The 21677-nt window shown below is 29.6% G+C and overlaps 3 protein-coding genes across 3 annotated transcripts; 1 reads left to right on the top strand and 2 right to left on the bottom strand.

Moving 5' to 3' along the window:
- Positions 1–4715: 4715 nt before the first annotated feature.
- LOC148191676 (putative complex I intermediate-associated protein 30) lies at positions 4716–7678 on the bottom strand. Its single transcript, XM_088100143.1, has 6 exons — positions 7520–7678; positions 7320–7433; positions 7063–7208; positions 6669–6749; positions 6450–6548; positions 4716–5187 (listed from the first exon to the last, which is right to left on the bottom strand). Exons 1-6 carry the CDS (start codon positions 7569–7571, stop codon positions 4999–5001), a joined length of 681 nt encoding a protein of 226 aa, XP_087956269.1. The 5' UTR covers positions 7572–7678; the 3' UTR covers positions 4716–4998.
- Positions 7679–9012: 1334 nt separating this feature from the next.
- Positions 9013–11695, top strand: LOC148191675 (cytochrome P450 704B1-like). Its single transcript, XM_088100993.1, has 6 exons — positions 9013–9469; positions 9674–9889; positions 9976–10272; positions 10344–10721; positions 11144–11344; positions 11431–11695. The coding sequence occupies exons 1-6, from the start codon at positions 9194–9196 to the stop codon at positions 11608–11610; spliced, it is 1548 nt and encodes a 515-aa protein (XP_087957119.1). The 5' UTR covers positions 9013–9193; the 3' UTR covers positions 11611–11695.
- Positions 11696–18928: 7233 nt separating this feature from the next.
- Positions 18929–19992, bottom strand: LOC148191674 (auxin-responsive protein SAUR78-like). The gene has a single exon (XM_088100875.1). It carries the CDS (start codon positions 19559–19561, stop codon positions 19175–19177), a length of 387 nt encoding a protein of 128 aa, XP_087957001.1. The 5' UTR covers positions 19562–19992; the 3' UTR covers positions 18929–19174.
- Positions 19993–21677: the final 1685 nt, after the last annotated feature.

Genomic DNA, 21677 nt, shown 5'->3' with positions numbered 1-21677 from the left:
TGTGAATGGTCCTTTGACCGAGTTCCGATCGGTTCTAGTAGATCGTTATCACTGACACATACTATCCAATCAAGATAAGTATTACTTATTAATCAATCATGCGGACAAACAGATCAAATGGACTGCCTCTAACAGTAAAAATCTTTAAAAATTATTTCTAATCAAGATTACTAGTAAAAATTGTTTACTAGATAATAAATCATGATTAAAATTTTACGAATTTAAATTTTTATTATAATCTCCTCCGCTCGAATTAACCACTTACTTTGAACATCAGAGTATTTTTGTTTGAGTACACTCAAACGATTTTGGAACGAAAAAACTTTAACTGAAAACATTTAAAAATACCTTTAACTGACTTGAAATAAAGTATGAAAAACCTACACCCAAAGTGATAATTCTTTACATTACTTCTGCTTAATAATATATACTAAAGTTGTATCACCTTACACGATTTCTTCACAAATGAAATCATATTTAACACGACTAGCCCATTTGTAATTTTTTCTTAAACTGTCCATTTCAATGATTTTGAAAAAAGAAAATTATGCCATTTTAATATTTTTACGGTAAAAAGAATTGCTCAAACACAGACTTTGACAGATACATTTTGGTAAGTTTATCAGATAATTTCTTGCAGCAAACCAGAAGAGTGATATTTTGAAGTTTTGGAACTATTCTTTCATCTCATGTGATGTAATGAAGTAGACATGATGTATGATCCCGTGGGCCCAGAAAGTGTTGAACCACAAGAGTTATGGCAGTGACAAAGACAAATAGTCCTTTGATATGTGTATATATATAAATATGTGTGTGTATATATATGTCTCTTGGTGGTGGTGGTCCCTATGGCCATGTAGGAGTAGAAGTTCCTCGAAATCACGTGCCAGAACGTGACACAATACCACACTATGTATGATTCTGTACAAGATACGACCATCTTCAATTCTTCATCACAAGCATGCACTTAAAGGTGATAGGAGACATTGTCTTGCAAGTAGAAGGAAAAGGTTCATATGTGAAGATCGTGGACTAATCCTGGCCTTAGCTTGCTTCAAGACTCTACCACCTATATATAACCCTTTTTTTTTTACCATTTTTATCACTAGTTAATCTTTTATTTTTATATCTAAATTCCCCATTATGTCACTGTTGTTTGAGTTTGATTAGACTGGTTTTAATTGGGTGTCATTGTTGTTGTTCTTTGTTAGTATTTGGATGTTTTTTTCTTCTATTAATTCTATGAATAATAAAAAAATAAATTCTTTTCTAATTCTAAACTTATGTTAAAGTTCTTCTTTTTATTTTACATTTACTATATTGATCAAAATTGAAGAGTTACTAGCAGTATTTAATGTCAAAGTCAATAAAAATTCAACAATATAATAATAACTTTATATTAAATATAACTAACTTATCATAGTACTTTCATCTTATATTTATAAATTTTATAATAATATTTAGATTTAACATAATCATCTTTACGGATTCTCTAGTTAAACTGTCCAAATTTAAAGTGATTAAATAATCATACTATATAAGATGAATTTAGTTAAATTTGTTTTTATTTACTTTTACTTTTAAAAAGATGTAAGTTTAATTATTTTTCTAGTGTTAATCTCAAGTTTAAATAAAAATATTAAAATGAAAGTGCATCCACTTATCTCGAACTAGTGAATTGATTGTAATGTTAGGATTCTGAGAATTTTTGGAAAAGCGATGTATTTGCCCGTACACATCATATCACAAACTTTTTTTTTTCAATTTCAATGTATTAAGATCAAATACAATTCAATTATTATTATTTTCAGAAAGTTATTGTACATAGATGAAACCACTTTGTAGACTAAACCAGAATTTTCTATTTGAAAAAAAAAATATAGCATTAAGATTGAAGTGGGCAACAAACATTTCTGTCCACATGATTCTTTATGAAAACAGAGCGTATTTGGCGATCATTTCAGTCAAGATTATTGGCTCAACCCCTTATTAATAAGAATATGTAAGTTTATTTTTTCTTAATGTAAATTTATTTATTTTCTTAACTCTTATATAAGTTGTAAGGTAATGCACTAACAATTTATATTTTATTAAAGAAAAAGACATTAAGTTCTAAAGCTTTATCTCACCGTCATATTAGTTCATCAAGCTAAGAAAAATAGGCGAGTCCCTAGGCTTTTTCTAGGGTTTCCTATGAACTTCCTAAAAGTACCATTTTGTTCATCTTCATTTTAGTCCAAACTTTTAGAACTAGAGTGATAATAACATGTTTAGAAACAAAATGGAAAAAGAAGTGAATTTCATTTATTTCAATAATATATTTATAAATTTTGGAAACCTAATTTAGTTTTTCTTAACTTTAAACACTAATATTAGAATAAAAATACCATTTTTTATAGACTAAACTGTTCATTCATGTTGAAAAATTTAAATATGAATTTAATTCTCATTAAGTAAAGATAAAAAATGTTCAATAAAATATAAAGAAGAAGATCCATCAATTTAATATATATATATTTTTCTAAAATAGGACATAGGAAAAGGAAAACCATATCCTTTCTTTGGTTGTGTTGTTGGAATGCAACCACAAGTTCAAAAAAATTCCCATCTCATCGTCTTAATCACCAAAAAGTTTGTGGGGGCACTCTATTTTGTTCTATACTTTTTAAAAACTATTTTATTTCAGCTGGGTAAACTTGACCAAATACTCAACAAACAAGGCTCATGGCATTGACTTCTTATGGCAATTTGCAACTTGTTTTCACAACTTGCACATTGAGAGACATCAATTTCCAGTTCAATGCAGCCAAAATGCATCCCTTTTTGTTTAGTTACTTATGTGGCCCCATAGATTCTAATCACACTCCAATTTTAGTAACAATAATGCAAAAAAAGGAAAAAAGAGAACAAGACAGAATATAGCAAGTTGTTGCAGCAAGAATAGTAATTAACTGTCAAGTGGCTTTACCGTGACACAGAAGGACATTTTATTATTATAAGAATCAATTCACCAAGTCCCTTTCAATTGCAAAGTCCAAAGCTAAACACAACTTGCTCCTAGTTTTGCTCTTATGTACAAAGAGAGAAGGGTTGATCCTAAGTTGCAGATATTGTTGCATCACTGAATAACTTTATTTGAAAATTCATCACTGCATTAAGAAAAGTGTCATATAGTAAGTTTATCTATAAAATCACACATTAATTTGAAATTGTTTATTACTTTATTAATACATTAAGGTTTATTACATACAAAACACCAAACATTTCTTATTATTGTTTGAACTTTTACAAATAAATATTTATAATTTAAGGATTAAATTAGTAAAACTTATATTTTGTATAAAATTAGTTAGTGGCACATCAGTATTGACTATTCTTTCTTTTTTCACAGGTATCCTTCTTCATGTCAAGATCAAACACTAAACTTCAGCACTTCTCTCCTCAAAGATTCAAGATTAGTTCTTCCTTCATGCATTGGGCCAAATTTTTATTGAGATGAAATCTATGCATGTGTTATTGGTATTATGATAGAACTATATTTGAATACATGACTGCATGCAAAGCATCTAAACCCCCTACAACTAGCCAATTCAAGTGGATCGTCTATGTGTATTCTTGTTCTAGTTACAATTCAACCAAAAACGATTTACACAGGCACTGCCCTGTCATAGAAAACTAATACCAGAAAGTACTTACATGAAAGATATTCATTCTAATCCATTCATATACATAATTAAGTGAATAAGTTAAGTGAGGTATACTAAAAATATTTATATCCAAAGAGTACATTTAACATAATAAGATCAAACAGTATCAACCTTGTAATTTCTAAGTTTATCTTATTAGGATCTTCAGTCATTATGACTGATAGCACTGATGAGATAAGATATCTTCTGCTGAAAAAAAGCAGCAGAAAAGTCATAAAAGATATCTATATCCCACTGGTTTATCAACTGTTCAACTTAAAGTTTCGTCAAGATAACGAGGAGTGGGTAGTGGCATATACTTCAAAAGGAATATAGAAGTCTTCTGGCCCAATTATAGATTCCATAATAAATCAAAATAAAACTATGATATTTTCTTTATCTTGACATTAGTCCAAAAAGATCTATTATCTTTACTAACGACTGATCTCTGTTGAAATACCAAGTTGACCACTTAACATATTCTTTCATCCGCGGAATTAAAAAAATGAGATTTCGTTTGAAAAAAATAAATAATCCAGTTCCATTCATGTTATTGATAAATAAATCAATTAAGTTTGATTCGAAGCAATATGTCACGAATACATCCCTCTCTTCTAAACATTCTCAATTATCTATTTTTAGCTTAAATTTATTACAAAACACAAAATTAAAATTGAGACTTGGCCAATTTGTTTTAAAGTTATGCATAACTTAAAATAGTGAAATGATTTTGAATTAATAAACAGCTGAAATTTGCTTTTCGATTGAAAAGCGGGATAATTGATTTTCAACAACCTAGGATATAGATTGCCAGCATTTCACATTTAGTAACCCTTTCTTAGCAGAAGGCATCATTTAGTTGGGAAAACTATAGTAATCTACTAATATTCTATAGCATGAGAAGATTATAATTGCAGGAATCAGCTTTAATTTGTGTATGGGTACAAGACTAACTGATAATGATATTTGCCCCCTATGACTAGGTTAGTAGCATTGCACATTTCTATCAAATTCATTCACCACAGTTAATTGATGACCGACAATCCAATTATGTCAGCAGTATTGTCAAGGTGACAATAAGTCTTGATTCTTCTGCTGTGAACATGATGAAAACAATGAATTTTGTTCTTCGAAAGTGCTTACATTATTGGATCTACTATAGCACTCAATAATACAGTCTTTGTATCGGTACTTTAATAACTACCAAATATATTTTTCCATTAGGAGCCATCAAATGATACATTGTTATTACAAAAAAGGGCACTCTAGAAGAAGAGGAAAATTCTTGATTTTTATGTGTAAACTATTCACTTCATTCTGTCCTCAAGGCTTTGATCCAATCAAGATCAACTCTGAAATCACCTGGTCCAGATCTAGCACCTGGGACACCACCCTCAGCATTGACAGACAAAGACATGCCCAAAATACGCGATGGATTCATTTCCAAATCTGCATCTATAACATTCCCTCTCCAAGTAGGTAAATACCGAGCTAGAGGAATCTGGCAATCAATGAATGTAACATGCATGTGATACCCATCACTTGTGTTGATTTAGAAAATCAACCAGGTACAAACAACACAAAGAAACTCTTATGTCAATAGGCAATGCCCACTAAGTAGATTACACGATGTCATTGCACTTGGATAAAGAGCATGAGTGATCCGTGTTTAGTATATTGACAAATTATGTGGGATGCAGAGGATCTACACAACCCTCCTTTATCGGGGCATGAGACTTGATTATGAAGCCATAGACAGAGCTTAACCATGTACAAAACCTAGCAAAATTCTATTATATGTTGACATATTGTCCACCCAACTTCAAAAATAAGATCGGTGCACAACAAGACCTATTTTGCTCACTAACAAATAACAATGTTGATATTTGATACTTATATGAATAGCAACCATGACAGTTGAAGACATGAGTTGTTCCAAAAATGAGCAGCACAGAAATTATAATGTTAAGCATAAGATCTATAGAAACAATCAACATTTCTTATGCAAAAAAGTTCCTTCCTGAAAACTACAAATATGGTACCACTAGAAAATTGTATAGAAAATTTTGAAAATCACACATGAATAAAAAATCCATACTTTATTTAATTATTGTGATATTAACATCTTTATTGGTATTGAGTTAAAAAAGAATAGAAAAGAAAAAATAACTTGTGTTAGTTAAAAGTTGAAATCCTGTGAACTCTCCAACATTTACACGAGTCTGATGCAGTTATGACACAAACAACTATTGTTTTGAAGTGTTTACACTTCCTTGGCAGCCTCCAGTAATATATAAGAAGCTTTCGAACTTATAAATTCCATGATCCAGTGTTAATGCTCTAGAGATTTATAATCAAAGCAAAATAATTAGTGTACTGTTATGCTTTGATTCCAGGAATTGTATTCCTAATTACACCTAGACCTTTTATAAACATTGTAGTAGTAAGGCTTCTAAGGAAGTAGATGGAACGCTACAAAGGTAATGTGCTGATGTGCAAAATCTTTCGTTGCATCTGATTTGAGTAGTTCAAGTCCTTATTTTCCCAAAGAGAAACCTATAATTTTCGCCACTTAATTTGGCACAACTAGTAAAATAATGTATAGAAGGAAAAATGGTCATAACTTGTAAGCAACAGAATACACATCACTCAAAGATAAGTTATCTGAGCAGACGTCCTACAAAAGCGAAGGCTTTAACAACACAATGAAAACCTGGTCAATCATAAGTATGTTGTAAGCAGTGAGAAGCAAATAGAACTTACCTTTGTAATGTACCAGTTGCCTTCAGGCACATAAACAAAAGCTTGCCATGAGTTATCTTCCATCTGTCCAGGTGAATTGACCCAATTCTCCGTGTAGATCTGCACAAAAATCACCAAAGGTAGAATACTCATAACATCACCCGAGAAATGAAATTTTTAAGCCCCTCAACCTCTAGATTTCCTTGCATAATATAAATGGCAACGAAAAAGTGCACTCACAGTAGATATATAACATCTTCCATCTCCTTTAAGTTTCATCGCAATGGTATCATATGAATCCAAATCAATAAAACCATCAAACTGCAGACACAAAGACTTGTGTAAGAATAACATTTAATATAGAATTTCTCTTCCACACACTGTCAGCGTAAAGATTCTTCCACAATCAACTGATCAGAAATACTCTTTGGATACGATTTTTAAAATAGTATAAAACTGAACAATCTTATTACACTTCAAAGATGACAATCTCGACGATATAATGGTTGCCAAAAACCCTTTACAAGTTACTTTGCAAGTGCATTCTAATTAATTTTTTTGGTACAGAAAAAAAAAATCAGCACCAATAATCACATTAACAGAATCCAATATGGTTGTTTTTGAAGAAATTAACCTTTTTAGAGCGCATTCCACAGAAGCCACCCCGAGTAATTTTCCATTTAGAGCCCTCAGAGACATCCAGAGAGAGGTTCCCGGAGAAGATTCCAGAAGTTACTCCATTCTCCGACTCAGTTATCTGCAGAGACGCAGAGGACAAACCTGGGTAACAAAAACATTTAAAACCCCAAAAACTGAAACGATGAAAGAATAAAAAAAAATGCAAACTTCACAATAATCAATTGAGTAGTGGCACGAAACGAGGCACCCCACCTCCAAATTCGGAATCAGAATACAAATGCCACTTGCTTAACTCTTTCTTGGAATTGAAGCTGAAGATGGGTCTCTCCGGTGGTGGCATCAAATCATCAAGATTACCGGATAAAGCTTTTGTTCCAATGCAGAAAAAGAGTTAGAGAGAGAAAATATTTTGAATGAAAGAGAACAAATTAAAGATTGAGAAGAAAAAGAACCTCTCTTGGTAGCATCAACCGAAGCTTGTATCAGTCTTCGCAATCTCGACATCTCTCCCTCTGTTTGTCACTACGGCCACCACCAACAGTGGCGACAGCTCCAACCACCAGGCTTATCAGTAAATGGGCCTTCTTTTTTGGGCTTCTTCATCTTTAGGCCCAACTTTACAGCCTAAAATATTGTGTCTGTAAGTGTAGTTTTAGGACAGATTATAATTTTGTTCCATTTGTCTCTATCTTTTTCTTAAGATTTTAGTTCAGACATAGTAAAAAAATAAGTAATTTCAGTTTCGTTCTAGTTAGGTGTTTTTATTTTATATTTGATTGACTAAATAATTTCTTGATGGTACCCAAAATGAAAAAAAGTTAGATATATAGTTTAAATGGATGAAAAAAAATAAAATAAACATGATTATTTGAAATTGATTTTAATTAAATTTAAGTTCATGTTAAATTTGATTATTTTTAATTGACTTTATATAAAAAAAATTTGAATATTAAGTATTCAAGATTTTTGTATTTTACAATTAAATCTTTATCATTTAATTTTTTTTCATTGACATGTGACGAGATTGTTATTATGTTTTATTATTTTGCTTACCTAAGAAATGTAAAATTTTGTGTTTGATATAAAACGATATCCTAATTTCTTTACTTTCTAAAATGAAGAATTATAAATTAAGTTCTTTACTTTACTTTTATTTTTTCTTAAGGTATTTTCATCAACCAAAGAAAGTGTAAAAGTTAATATTAGCATAAATTGTCAAATATTTATTTAACATTTATGTAATGATTTTTAATTGAATGAAGGCGTGAAATAAATTTATATTGACAATAGATAACTTATGCTAATTTAATAACAAGAAATTATGTTAATTTAACTAATAAGAAATTAAGTAGCTGAAATGTTAAAATTATCAGTCAAGTGGCTAAAATTTCAAAAGCACAACTCACACTTTAATTTATGATTGTTTCAATCGACACCTCCTATCATTTCATTTTGTATCTTCAAAACTTTTTAAAATTTCAAAACTGTCATTTATAATTCAAAAAATTCTAAATTTCATAGTTTCATCATATTTTAAGATTCGGTAAATGATTTTTTCTTTATTAAAATTTAAAATCTAATAAAAAGAAATTTCAAAATTATTCAACAAAGAAAAATTAATTTCTAAGGTTATTTTCGAAAATTAGAGATGCAGACGGAAATGATTGAAACAGCCTTAATTTATATAAGTAATTTTTTTATTAAAATAGTATCAATATTAAATGATTAAATTATATAAGAGAAGAATTAAAGAAGATCACCTCCATATCGGTTGTTATGTTCTGTTTAGGTCAATGGCACGAAAGAAATGAATATTTTCTTTATCTTTACAGTTCTAAAACCACAAGCACTAAAAGAATGTGACAGAGATGCTAACACATAACTAAAAACAAATAAATAAACCAGTTAGATACCTACATTTTAACTACCTCTGTTCCCTCTTAATTGTTGTAAAGAGAAACATCAACCAATCACTCAAAGCATGCACCTTTTGTGCTTGTCAAAAACAAAAAAACATGCATCTTTTGTGACATGTATATTATCGTATGCAGTTATTTTTCATGTCTTAAAAATAAGGTTTTGAGAGGAACCTGGCATTAGTTGCTACCTTTAGGGACCTATGAAACATGGGAGGGTTAGTAGTACTGATATGCATGGTTGTTTCATGGATGTTCATACATAGATGGAGTCAAAGAAACAAGAAAGGTCCAAAAACTTGGCCCTTTTTTGGAGCTGCTATTGAACAATTGATGAACTATGACAGAATGCATGATTGGCTTGTCAATTATTTGACCAAATCAAAAACTGTTGTTGTTCCTATGCCTTTCACAACTTATACTTACATTGCTGACCCTAATAATGTAGAACATGTACTCAAGACCAACTTCAATAATTATCCTAAGGTAATCTACATCAAATGTTTCAGTCATACTACTTTTACTAAATAGTGCATGCATGCATACATGGTAAATCTCTTAACTCTTACAATAATTGTCTTAAAAACCATATTAAGAATGTTCTTTTATTGTTCAACTGTATAAAAGGATTTTACTCTTTATCTGCATAATGAAAGTTTTTGATGGAAAAGTTTGTGGTTTTGATTGCAGGGTGAAGTGTACCATTCATATATGGAAGTGCTTCTTGGAGATGGGATATTTAATGTTGATGGTGAGACTTGGAAGAAGCAAAGGAAAACTGCAAGCTTAGAGTTTGCATCCAGAAATTTAAGGGAATTTAGCACAAAAGTTTTCAGGGAATATGCCTTGAAACTTTCTGCTATTCTCAGTCAAGCATCTATTCTTAACCAAGAAATAGACATGCAGGTTCTGCTACCATTCTCCATGTTCTTAATTTTGTTTTCAAAGTAGGAGATTTTGCAGTTGATGATGGTTGAAATGTTAATTACCAGGAACTGTTGATGAGAATGACTTTGGACTCCATATGTAAGGTTGGATTTGGAGTGGAAATTGGAACACTGTCTTCCAATTTACCAAAGAACAGTTTTGCCGATGCATTTGACACTGCAAATATCATAGTAACACTTCGTTTCATTGATCCACTTTGGAAGATTAAGAAAATTCTAAGTATAGGCTCTGAAGCACAACTTGAGAAGAGTATCAAAGTTGTTGATGATTTCACCTACTCAGTAATTCGGAAAAGGAAGGCAGAGATAGAAGATGTCAGAAAAAGCGGGCAACAAAATCAGGTAGCTTTATATCCTAACCACATAGTAAACATCAAACATACATTGATTCATGACCTATGTTAAAAAAACAGATGAAGCATGATATATTGTCAAGATTCATAGAACTAGGAGAAAGCAATGCAACGGACAAGAGTTTGAGAGATATTGTGTTGAACTTTGTCATTGCTGGTCGAGACACAACTGCAACAACCCTGTCATGGGCCATATACATGGTAATGACACATGCTCATGTTGCTGACAAACTTTACCTTGAGCTGAAACTTTTTGAGGAGAATCATGCAAAAGAAGAGAACATTTCCTTGCCTCAATTTGACAAAGAGGACTCAGAATCATTCAATCAAAGAGTAGAACAATTTTCAAGGCTTTTGAATAAAGATTCACTAGAGAGATTGCACTATCTGCATGCTGTGATAACAGAGACCTTAAGATTGTATCCAGCAGTTCCTCAGGTGTGCATTTTCCTACATTGATTTAGTTCTAGTTATGAAAATTCCATAAAATGTGAGGCAACTTTTGAACTATTGCTCAGAAAACAAGTTGGTTTTAAGCATGTTAGTTGGTTTAAGATAATACCTCACACTTAAAATGTGTTTTTTCTCAATTTTCTGAAGCCAACCCAAAAAGTGATTGACACCCTTTTCGATCTAAAATATTAAGATAATAAGTTTATGAATTTTCTATCTAAAGTGAGACTTATACTTATATTTGAATTCCTGAAAATGTATTAACAAGACACATTTTCTTGGTTTTATCATAAGCAAAGCACTTTCATGTACTTTTAAAGAGAGGTTCACTTCACTAAGGTTGTTGCTTTAATGTACTACTTTTTGTTTTATGAACAAGTTTTGTGAACATGAGTGTTGAATTGTAGGATCCTAAGGGCATATTAGAGGATGATGTATTGCCAGATGGAACGAAAGTAAAGGCAGGGGGAATGGTAACATATGTTCCATACTCTATGGGAAGGATGGAGTATAATTGGGGTTCTGATGCAGCTTCGTTTGTCCCTGAGAGATGGTTCAAAGATGGTGTTCTAAAAAACGAGTCTCCATTCAAATTCACTGCTTTTCAGGTACTTTGATCTCCTTAGAACTCTGTAATATGATGTGATTACAATCCAAAGTTGGTGTTTCTTATTTTCCTTTGCACCTATTATAGGCAGGTCCTAGGATATGCCTTGGCAAGGACTCTGCATATCTGCAGATGAGGATGGTGCTAGCTATTTTGTGCAGATTTTACAAGTTCAAGTTGGTGCCAGGTCATACAGTGAAATATAGGATGATGACAATATTATCAATGGCTCATGGTTTGAAAGTTACCATACACAAACGATGTTAGACACGTTTTCAGCGGTAATTAATATGTGATTAATCTTATCATCACATATTTTTAGCCTTTGAATAAATAAATGAATTGATAATAATATTATTATTAATATATAAAAGAATAAAATACTTTATAAATGTAAATGATATTCTGTGTACAACACACAATTATGAGTAACCTATCCTGTTCTATATATTTTAAGGAAAATAATAATAATAATAATTATTATTATTATATAAAAAATAATAATGAATGATAAGACATTCAGTTTTAATATTTGGAGAAATCTTTTAATTTTATTTTTAAATAGTAATGTGAGTGTTAAATTTAATCTTAATTTTTGTAATTTATGTTCAATTCGGTCATTTTTTTTATAACGTTATCTAAATCACACGTCAATTCGTGATTATTTTTTATTTTTTTAAAAAAGAATTATAATATTTTTTTAAAAAAAATTATAATATTTTTTTTAATTTTTTTAATTAAAAAAATTGTTCACGTGTCAAGTTAATATTATATCACATGACAATATCAGTACCATGTGTCAAGTCACGGGTCAAGTAAGTATTCATTTTGTTAATCTTTATTAATTTAGTTCTAATTTTTATTAACTTTGTTCAATTCAATTCCAATTTTGTTTTTCTTTAAATTGAGATTAAATTAAATTTTTATTAAATATATCTTTTATTATTTTTAAAACCAACTCTAACTATATTATTTGAATAAAATAATTAAATTTATGTTTTATTTTTTTCACATGTGAAAAATAGGGTTAGAATTGGTTTAAAAATAATAAACAAAAAAACAATAAAAAAATTTCATTCTAATTTTAAAAATAAATAAGAATTTACCTTCTAATTTTATAAATAAATTAGAATTTTTATTCTAATTTAAAAATAATAGATGAAATTTTTTTCTAATTTTAAAAATAATAAAAAATTTTCCTTCAAATTTTAAATATAATGAAGAATAAATCTTTTAGTTTTAAAATAATGAAAAAAACATTAATTTTAAAAATAATGAAGAATTTTTCATCTAATTTTAAAAATTATAAAGATTTTCTTTTCTAAAATTGAAGATTGAGACTAATAAAATAAAATAAACAAAATTTGAAACTAACTTGAATAAAAAATAAAAATTGAAATTCGATTAAATACAAAACACACTAACACTGACACATAACCCATACATTATAATTTTTTTTAAAATTAAAAAGAAATATATTAATATATATATATATATATATATATATATATATATATTACAAAAAATATTTTCTATATTAATATATAAAATTAATAATAAATTACTTCTTCACGTCGATAATATATTAAATGTAGATAATTAAATGTGTGTTATATATGATTTTTTAAATTAAGTATTGGAAGGAAATGCGCATATACATGTACTTCTATTCCATACTTGTCTTAATATCTTTCCTCATTATATTTATTTTTATTTGATATTATTAAAATACTTAAATTTATATTTAAAACATATATTTAATATTTTAATTTTTTTTTACTATTATTTGATATCTATCTAACTTTTATTTGATACTTATCTAATTTTTTTTAATATTTGAAATTGAAATATATATATATATATATATATATATATATATATATATATATATATTTAATACTAAATGCTTAAACTTTTTTGTTGTAGTTTTTTTAGTAATTTATTTTAGTCAATATTTGAATCATGAACAAATAGAAAAGCATGTTTTTTTTATGTGTGTACATATTAAATATAAGAATAAAATTTCACTCTCGTCTATATCGTTATTACTCTATTTATCTATATATAATGGGAAATCTTTTAAGGATATGCATATTTGCTTTTCAATTTTACATTTTATATAATTTTTTAAAATTAAAATAATTAGTTTATCAATTTTATCTGACTATTTTTTAAATTTAATCATTTCTTATTTTGATTGATTTTTAATTATAAAACTACTTAGAAAGTAAATAAAAAAAATTATAATAAAGTTATATAATTTATTTAATTTAGTTTTACAACAAGAACAACAACAAGAAGAAGAACAACAAAAACAACAACAAGAAGAAGAACAACAAAAACAACAAGAACAAGAACAACAACAAGAACAACAATAACAACAAGAACAACCAGAACAACTAGAACAAGAACAAGAACAACAAAAATAAGAACAAGAACAACAAGAACAAGAACAACAAGAAGAACAACAAGAACAAAAACAACAAGAAGAACAACAACAAGAACAACAACAACAAGAGCAACAACAACAAGAACAAGAACAAGAACAAGAACAACAAGAACAAGAACAAGAACAACAAGAACAAGAACAACAAGAACAAGAACAACAACAACAACAGCAACAAGAACAAGAACAACAAGAACAAGAACAAGAACAACAACAACAAAAACAACAAGAACAAGAACAACAACAAGAATAACAACAACAACAACAACAATTTTATTATTTTTTTCTATCATAACAAAAAATATGCATAACCGTGTACATATTGTTGCTAGTATCTAATAGTTATCTATCACATGTAATTGAAAATATTAAATTTATAATAACTACTTGTTAATCCGATATAATGTTGGGGTGAAAAATTTAAATATCCAACCCAACTTAATTTCTTTATCTGTTGTGGTCCTCATTGTTATACAAACTCACTCCATAAAAAAAATGTGATAATGAAGCTGAAAATAAGATCATTGGATTGAAAGTGCATACTACTTTTTTCATATGCCTCTTCCAATTTGATGTACACTAATATGACAAAAAACTTATCCAATTAAAAGCCTCGTCATCTTTTACATAAAGAATAAAAAAAAGAAAAAAATGAAATTATTAATAAAAATGTAGATAATAAGAAGAAAGATAATGATACTTTGACAACATTTTTTTAACAACATTTTAACATCATCTACGTGTCATTCTGTGATTGGTCCAAAATTACTCTACAATCAATAATAATAAACATAAACACCAACATGGATAAATTACATAATTACACGAAGATGGTGTTAAAATATTGTCAATAAAATGTTGTCAAAGTATATTATCCTAAAAAGAAAGTGATAGTTGCTATTTTGGAGCATGATGATTGGTTTCTGGACCTTTAAACAGCTTGCATATTCCACTTAAATTATTGGTACTCAACATGTTCTTGTAAGCATTTCGTCATGCTTCATGCTTGATGATTCTTCTAAGGTGATGTACAAACAAAAGATTACGTGATTGAACACATGATGTGCATAAACAAACCATTTTAAACCATGCAATGCCCATTGTTTTTGCTGCATAATCAAGCCATGCATATCTATGGCATATCAATTTGTGACAATGATGGTGTGCAAGTTTGATGCACATGCCCTACACATATCAATTCATTCACCACTACAAACTTCAAATATTAAACTAAATCTCACCAAAATTTGTATCACTCAACCTATGTCTTTCTGTGGGCCTTAACTCTCATTCAACCCACCACACAATATAATTTATAAATACTTTTTTTAACCTAATTAACTGATATTTCAACTATTAAATTCAATATTAAACCTTATTATTCAATACTTATAATAATATTAACTTACTTTTTAGTACATAAAAATTATAATATATAAAGTTAGTTTCATAAAATTGTGATATACTTTACACTTCCTGTGCGGCTGAATGAAATATTTGTTCGTTGTTGAATTTTTCTGAAAAAAAAATTACAATTTTAAACATATCTAGGTTTAGAAATATCAATACTGCTTGAATAAATATAAACTTTTATATATGTGAAAACAGTGGGCGATTGATGAGATGTAAAAAAAATAAAATAAAAAGGAAATTAAAATTCTGTCGTAGCCTTATCTGTCAATTAATACGTAAAAAAAATAAAATAAGAAGGAAATTGAAACTCTGTTACAGCCTTATCTGTCAATGAATACGACAGGCTAGTACGACAGCATTTACAGTTGTTAACAGAATTCTGCAGCACACAAGTGAAGAACAATAGATGTTCAGAATCATACATACACCTAAAGTAAAATAAACTATAATATTAAATTCAACCAACTCCAGCTAGAATTTCAGAGAATATTTTTCAGTAAATTAGTTAAGTTAGCATCAAATGTACACCATTTCTAATTAATTTGTACATATTAATAAATTGAAAAACAAAACATGAAAATAACTTTCATCTTTTAAATTTCTCTTTCTTTTGGGATAAGCCTCTGCATATTTTAAAAATATATATATATATATATATGACTATGTTTCTTCGTATAAAAATTGGATTGTATTTTAAGGGTATACAACATTGAGAAACTAAATCATATTTTAATGAATTAGGAAAATAAAATTTTATTTTAATTCTGATATATGAAATAAAATTAGGTATGCATATAGAAAAACATAAATATTTTTCAAAAGAAAATCTTATTTTATTAGTATTGAGAGACTGATTTGATATTGTTACACACTGGAGTCATGTTTAATATTCTAGAAAAATACTGAAAAAAAGAGTACTTGTTATTAATTAATTTTAACTATGATTATAATCAAAGATAAATTAGATATTTTTTTTTCCACAACTTTTTATAACATCCATTTAGATTAATGGATTTGGGCAAAAAATTTAGCCAAACTCAAGAAAATTAGCATTTATTTAAAAGGGGTGAGAATTTTGAGCTTGCTTATTACCCTCTTTATAAGGAATCAAATGGGACCAAAAAATTTAGAGTCTTAACCAAGCAAGCCTATATATAAAACATAAAATATGTATTTCATAAGCAAAAGATTTGTAAAAAGAGACACTTTCATTCCAGCATCAATTCCTATCCAACTAGGAAGACTAGATCCTGTAATTTCGGTAGAGATCATAGTTAGTGTCGCTTCTAACACACTTTTTGTTTGTAACAACATCAAAAGCACTTATGTTTGCGTGTGTTACTGTAATAGTTAGTTTTTCTTGTTCATTACTGATCCCCATGTTCTTATAGTATTGGATTTTGATTATGTGTAATTGAATTCAAGACAAGTCCTCAATGTCCAAGACTTTTTCAACCCTTTCAATCTTATTCTTAATGTATGGTCAAATACACTCAATGACAAAAAAAGAGAGAGAGAGTCAAACATCACTTATTTTTTGGTTGATCCAATTAGATGTTGAGATCTTGAGGACATCCATTAATGTTTGAGCTAATTAAGAAATAGTCAATTTTGGTATAATGAAAACGTGAGTGTAGCTAAAGCACCCCAGTACATATTCATTCATATATTCCACTTTTCTTTTTGTTTTTTTCCATCCACAAATCTCATTTTACTTTCCCACTTTTTTTTTAAGTTTGGAAATTGGTCATAGCTTGGTGAAAAGTGGTTGAAATATTTTATCAAAATTTACACTATGTTTCAAATTTCTTTATTTATAACATATCAATTATTTGAGAAATATTTGTGAATATATAAGTTATTTGAGAAGTGTTAATGAATATTTGAGAAAATATTCATAAATAAATGAGTTATTTGAGAAATACTCGTGAGTATGTGAATTATTTGAGAAATATTCGTGAGTATGTAAGTTATTTGAGAAATATTCGTGAATATGTGAGTTGTTTAAGAAATATTTATGAATAGGTGAGTTATTTGATAAATATTCGCGTTAATTATTTGAGAAATATTTATGAATATGTGAGTTATTTAAAACATATTGGTGAATGTGTAAGTTATTTGGGACATATTCGTAAAATATATCAAACATAAATTTAATTTATATAAGAAATTATTATTTTTGTTTCAAAATTTCAAAGTAATATATTTATAATTTATTTTACATATAATATTTAATTTTTTTTTCAATTCTATTTAACCTTCGTACTTAAATTTTTTAAATGAAAAACAAACTGACAAACAATGAAAAAATTGACATAATGTAAATCAATGAGGTATACTTGCATGACAGCATCCAATAATAACCAATGGTTGCACTGAGTTGATTAGAAACGGGATTAATACAACTAGAAATATGGTTTAAGATACTAATTAATGCATTATAGCTTCATAAGTATAGGAGTGAAGAAACAGAAACCTAAGTTTCTGTGATCACCAATGTCGGCCACTGTCATTAAAAATTCCTAAACACCATTACAAGTATGATAAGCAATTATTAATCACAGTTACTCAACTAATAACAACAGCACGAAGCATGGATGAGTAAGAGTAAAAAGTAAATGGCCTAATTATCCTCTCTTTACCTCCAAGCAACCAGCACTGAGCTATAACTCTTGCTTATTGGTGCCAAAAACCTACCAATAATATTGTCCCTATCATATTGCCGCATTCTCTCACCAATCTTGGACATGGGATTCAAAATAGTAACATGTCACCACCAAAACCTCTGTCACATAAGTTAGGCCTGTCAATTTAGGTTAGAGCGGTCCATCTGGGTTCACTCATTTTCATACACTCAATACAATTTAGGTTAATATATTTTTAATAGTAAAATGACAACATAGACTGTCATTTATACTATAAAATAACAAAAGTATAATCCATGATGTTAGAAATAAAATAGAGTGTAAACTTAGTATGTTTTAAGCTCTTGTCTATTTACTAACTGGTGTCGGATCCTATGGCTTTAAACATGAATCCAACTTGATATGTTAGATAGTGATCTTTGGGTTGCAATTATAAAGACAGTGTAACTTTAGTTGACTTCTGTATGTGGGTGCACAGATATATATTGCATGACTCAGATCTGATTTAATTACAAATAGAGATCAGACATTGCCCCTCTGGTATAATAAATTATTTAGTTTATTAAACAATAAATATACATAGGGAATTCAATCTAAATACCAATCATCAAATGTTTTTTCTAAAAAAAAAAATAATACTAATAATAAGATATGAATTCAACACATAAATATAAAAAATTGATTTATAAGTTTTATTTATTATATGTTATCTAAAACTAACAACAAATACCTTTATTTTTTATCATTGTTTATCATAACCAGACACGCTTGTCTGACTTATCGTCATAAACACTTAAAAAAAAACTTGTTTAAATTGATCGTTAAGATAATTTTAACATCACTTAAAAACTTTTTTTGAAAAAGAATTTCTTAAAAAATATGTAATACCAATAAAACATTAGTCTAATCCAATGAACACATAGGGTCGTCCCAATACAAGTTATCAAAGTTTTGGATATAGGATTGAGTTTAAACTTGAGGACTTAATTTAATCGTTTTGACAATTCCTAAATAGTAGATAATGCTTAACTTATTTCAATTTAGTGTCATTTTCAAATAAAGGAAGAAGAAACAGGACAGATGATTCGAATTGGCGTTGGATTCATTCACCTCAAACAAAGTCACAAGAACAATGAATAGAACATTCATGTCAACTACATGCCCACTTTACACAACAACAATACTTTTATATATATAATTAAGATTGAATCAATCTGAATTCACAAAGTGAGGCCAATGGTTTGGGTTTGTTTGGGCGACCACAAGAGAAACAATCGAAGTCAGCTATTACTAGGAGTGTCAGCATCGATGGATACCATCATGTGGATCAGCATGCACAAGAGTAAAACTCGACCAGCTCATCCATGGACCCCAACTGGGTCTCTTCGCTCTCAAGCATCCACAGCAAGTGCTCGAACAGCACCACCTCACAGGACACCACCACCCCATCATCATGAGACGAAGAAGACCTATCCACTAGCTCCTGGAACACAGGGTGGTCGATCACTTCGGAGTTTACGAGGTAACGCCTCCTAGATTTGCCGACATAAACAGCATGAAGCTCTTGTTCATGTGCATGTTCCTTGGATGACGAGGATGTTCTGGTGGCTTCTTTGTGGGAGGAGACACAGCTGTTGCCGCGGCTGAGCTTGGTCAATGAGGGCCATCTCTTTATGGCTGACTTCAGCTTTGTAAGTTTTCCCACTTTGGCCATCTTGCAAAGTGTTTGATGAAATGCCCCAACGAGATGAAAAGAGAGAGGGAGAGGTGTGTTGGTGTGGTGAGTGATGGGAAGGTGTGAGGGAAGGAAGGTTCGGTTATAAAGGAGGGGTTGGGTGGTGGGGAATTGAGGGAAGGCTATGGTGAATGATGGGATGAGAAGGGCTTAAACACGTGCATGGCCCACTGTTTAGGACACAGCTAAGAATGAGATATTTGGTAAAGAATTGGAAAACCCAGTTACCCTTTTGTTTGGCCTCTAGTGAGATGTTTGGGATTTGCAACCTCTGCAAAATGACAAATTCCTTTGCCTCTTCCTATTTTCCATGCATGCCCTCTTTTTTTCTGGACCATCACTTTTTTCACTTTTCCTCTCCTTACCATTCTTTTTAGTAAGAGAAACTATTTTATGGACTCCACCCCCTGCTCCATATTTATGTTCACAGTTTCTGATCAATTTTTTCTGACAGATAACCAAGTTCTGCTAATCTTTTAAATTCAAAAAATAAAACCAATAATGTAGTTCCTAAGGTAAAAATAAAATCATTATCTTTGTTTTATAAGATCAATTAAAACTGTCTTTATGATTGTATTGTTGTTACAACGTTTCAATCTGATAAATATATCTTTCCAGTAACTGTTGAATGATGTAGTTGTCCAAAACTGTTGTGATGTATCATGTTTGCTACATGGGGGGTTAATTATAAGTTCAGTTGGAAATGGTTGTGTACAAGAAAAATAAACCTCCAACTCTAAGTGACTTTTAAAGAGGCTTAAGAATTAAGAATATAATATAAACAAAACTGTGAAGTATTATGAATTGAACAACTAATACCTTCCTTAATAGGTTTATTTTCAAGAAAGTTGTTAGATTTAACTATTTCAGGTTTGTCCATTATTATTATCATAATAATAAAATAATAATAGTATCAATATCCAAGGCTCCAGAGTATGCAATCAAGTATACGTCAACAACCATTTATTGTAAAGCAACCTAGAAAGTCATAGCACTATAACCTTACAATATAGGAATCTTTGTTATTATATTACAAAAATGAAAAGAGATGATAATGAGGATATTTGTAGGGTATGGAAAAAAATATGTTTTAGGTGGTTGGACCTGATTTGTTTCTGTTCTTGTTCTAAAAACCTTGGAAATACATTAGAACAACCCGAGTTTCCTTATTATGATGAAAAAAAGAATTAGAGAGACCACCGAGGAACAAAGTTAATGAGGGTGATTGCGTGTTGGATTTGAAATGAAAAACAAGGTATATATGTTGGTTTTCTTGTTTTTGTTTGCTAATGGCATCATAGCATGCAATCATAAACAGCAACAAATTAAGGTGTTGGTTGGTTAGCAAGCCAGCAAGGATCCCATCAGTGAAATGCACTCAAACTAAGCAAATTCATCTACCTCCTCACAAACTACAAAGTGTTGGTGCCCACATCCTTGTCCTTTTTATGCATACACTTTACTAGCTTTCTTTGGTACAGAGGTACCATTAGCAAGGTTCTAAATGCATATGGGGCCTAGGAACCTCATCTAACAGAGCACTGAAAACTCCAATTATATACTTTGTCTATTTCTTCAAACTTCAATTTCAAGGACAATTAATGAAATTTCTTAGCAAAAGTGAAGAACTTCTCTTGTATGCAGATGAATTTTGTATACCAGAACTTCTGATATTTATGTGAGTTCCCTGTAATTCAGATTCTGACAGTTAAAGTTCACAATTGATAACAGTAATCTTTGTAAATTTTGTGCATACCTTATTCATGAAAACAATGAAACACTAGCATATGATGAGTTTCTGAATAGGAAACATAAATTAGGATGCCTCATGGGTCATATGTGTGAGTAATGTTTGTGGTCCAACACTAGTGTGAATCATAGATCACAAGAGCCTTAGCAGAGGCCAAATTGATGTATATTTCACATACAACACAGTGGTCCAATAGCCCCTATTCCCACTTCCCAAGCTGATGCTTCTTGTTGCTGACACCACCTTCAATTCAACCCTAGCATTTTCATCCAACGTTTTTATTTCAATGGACACCTTGTTTTTTCCGTTCTTGCAAAAGGTGATGATTGTACTAGCAAGTTTAAA

The sequence above is a fragment of the Vigna umbellata genome, chromosome 10, assembly GCF_029865625.1.
Source record: "Vigna umbellata cultivar VRB3 chromosome 10, Vumbellata_1.0, whole genome shotgun sequence".
NCBI classification, from domain to species: Eukaryota; Viridiplantae; Streptophyta; class Magnoliopsida; order Fabales; family Fabaceae; genus Vigna; species Vigna umbellata.
The sequence above is the reverse complement of the archived record's forward strand: the minus strand, read 5'-3'. Positions and strand labels throughout refer to the sequence as shown.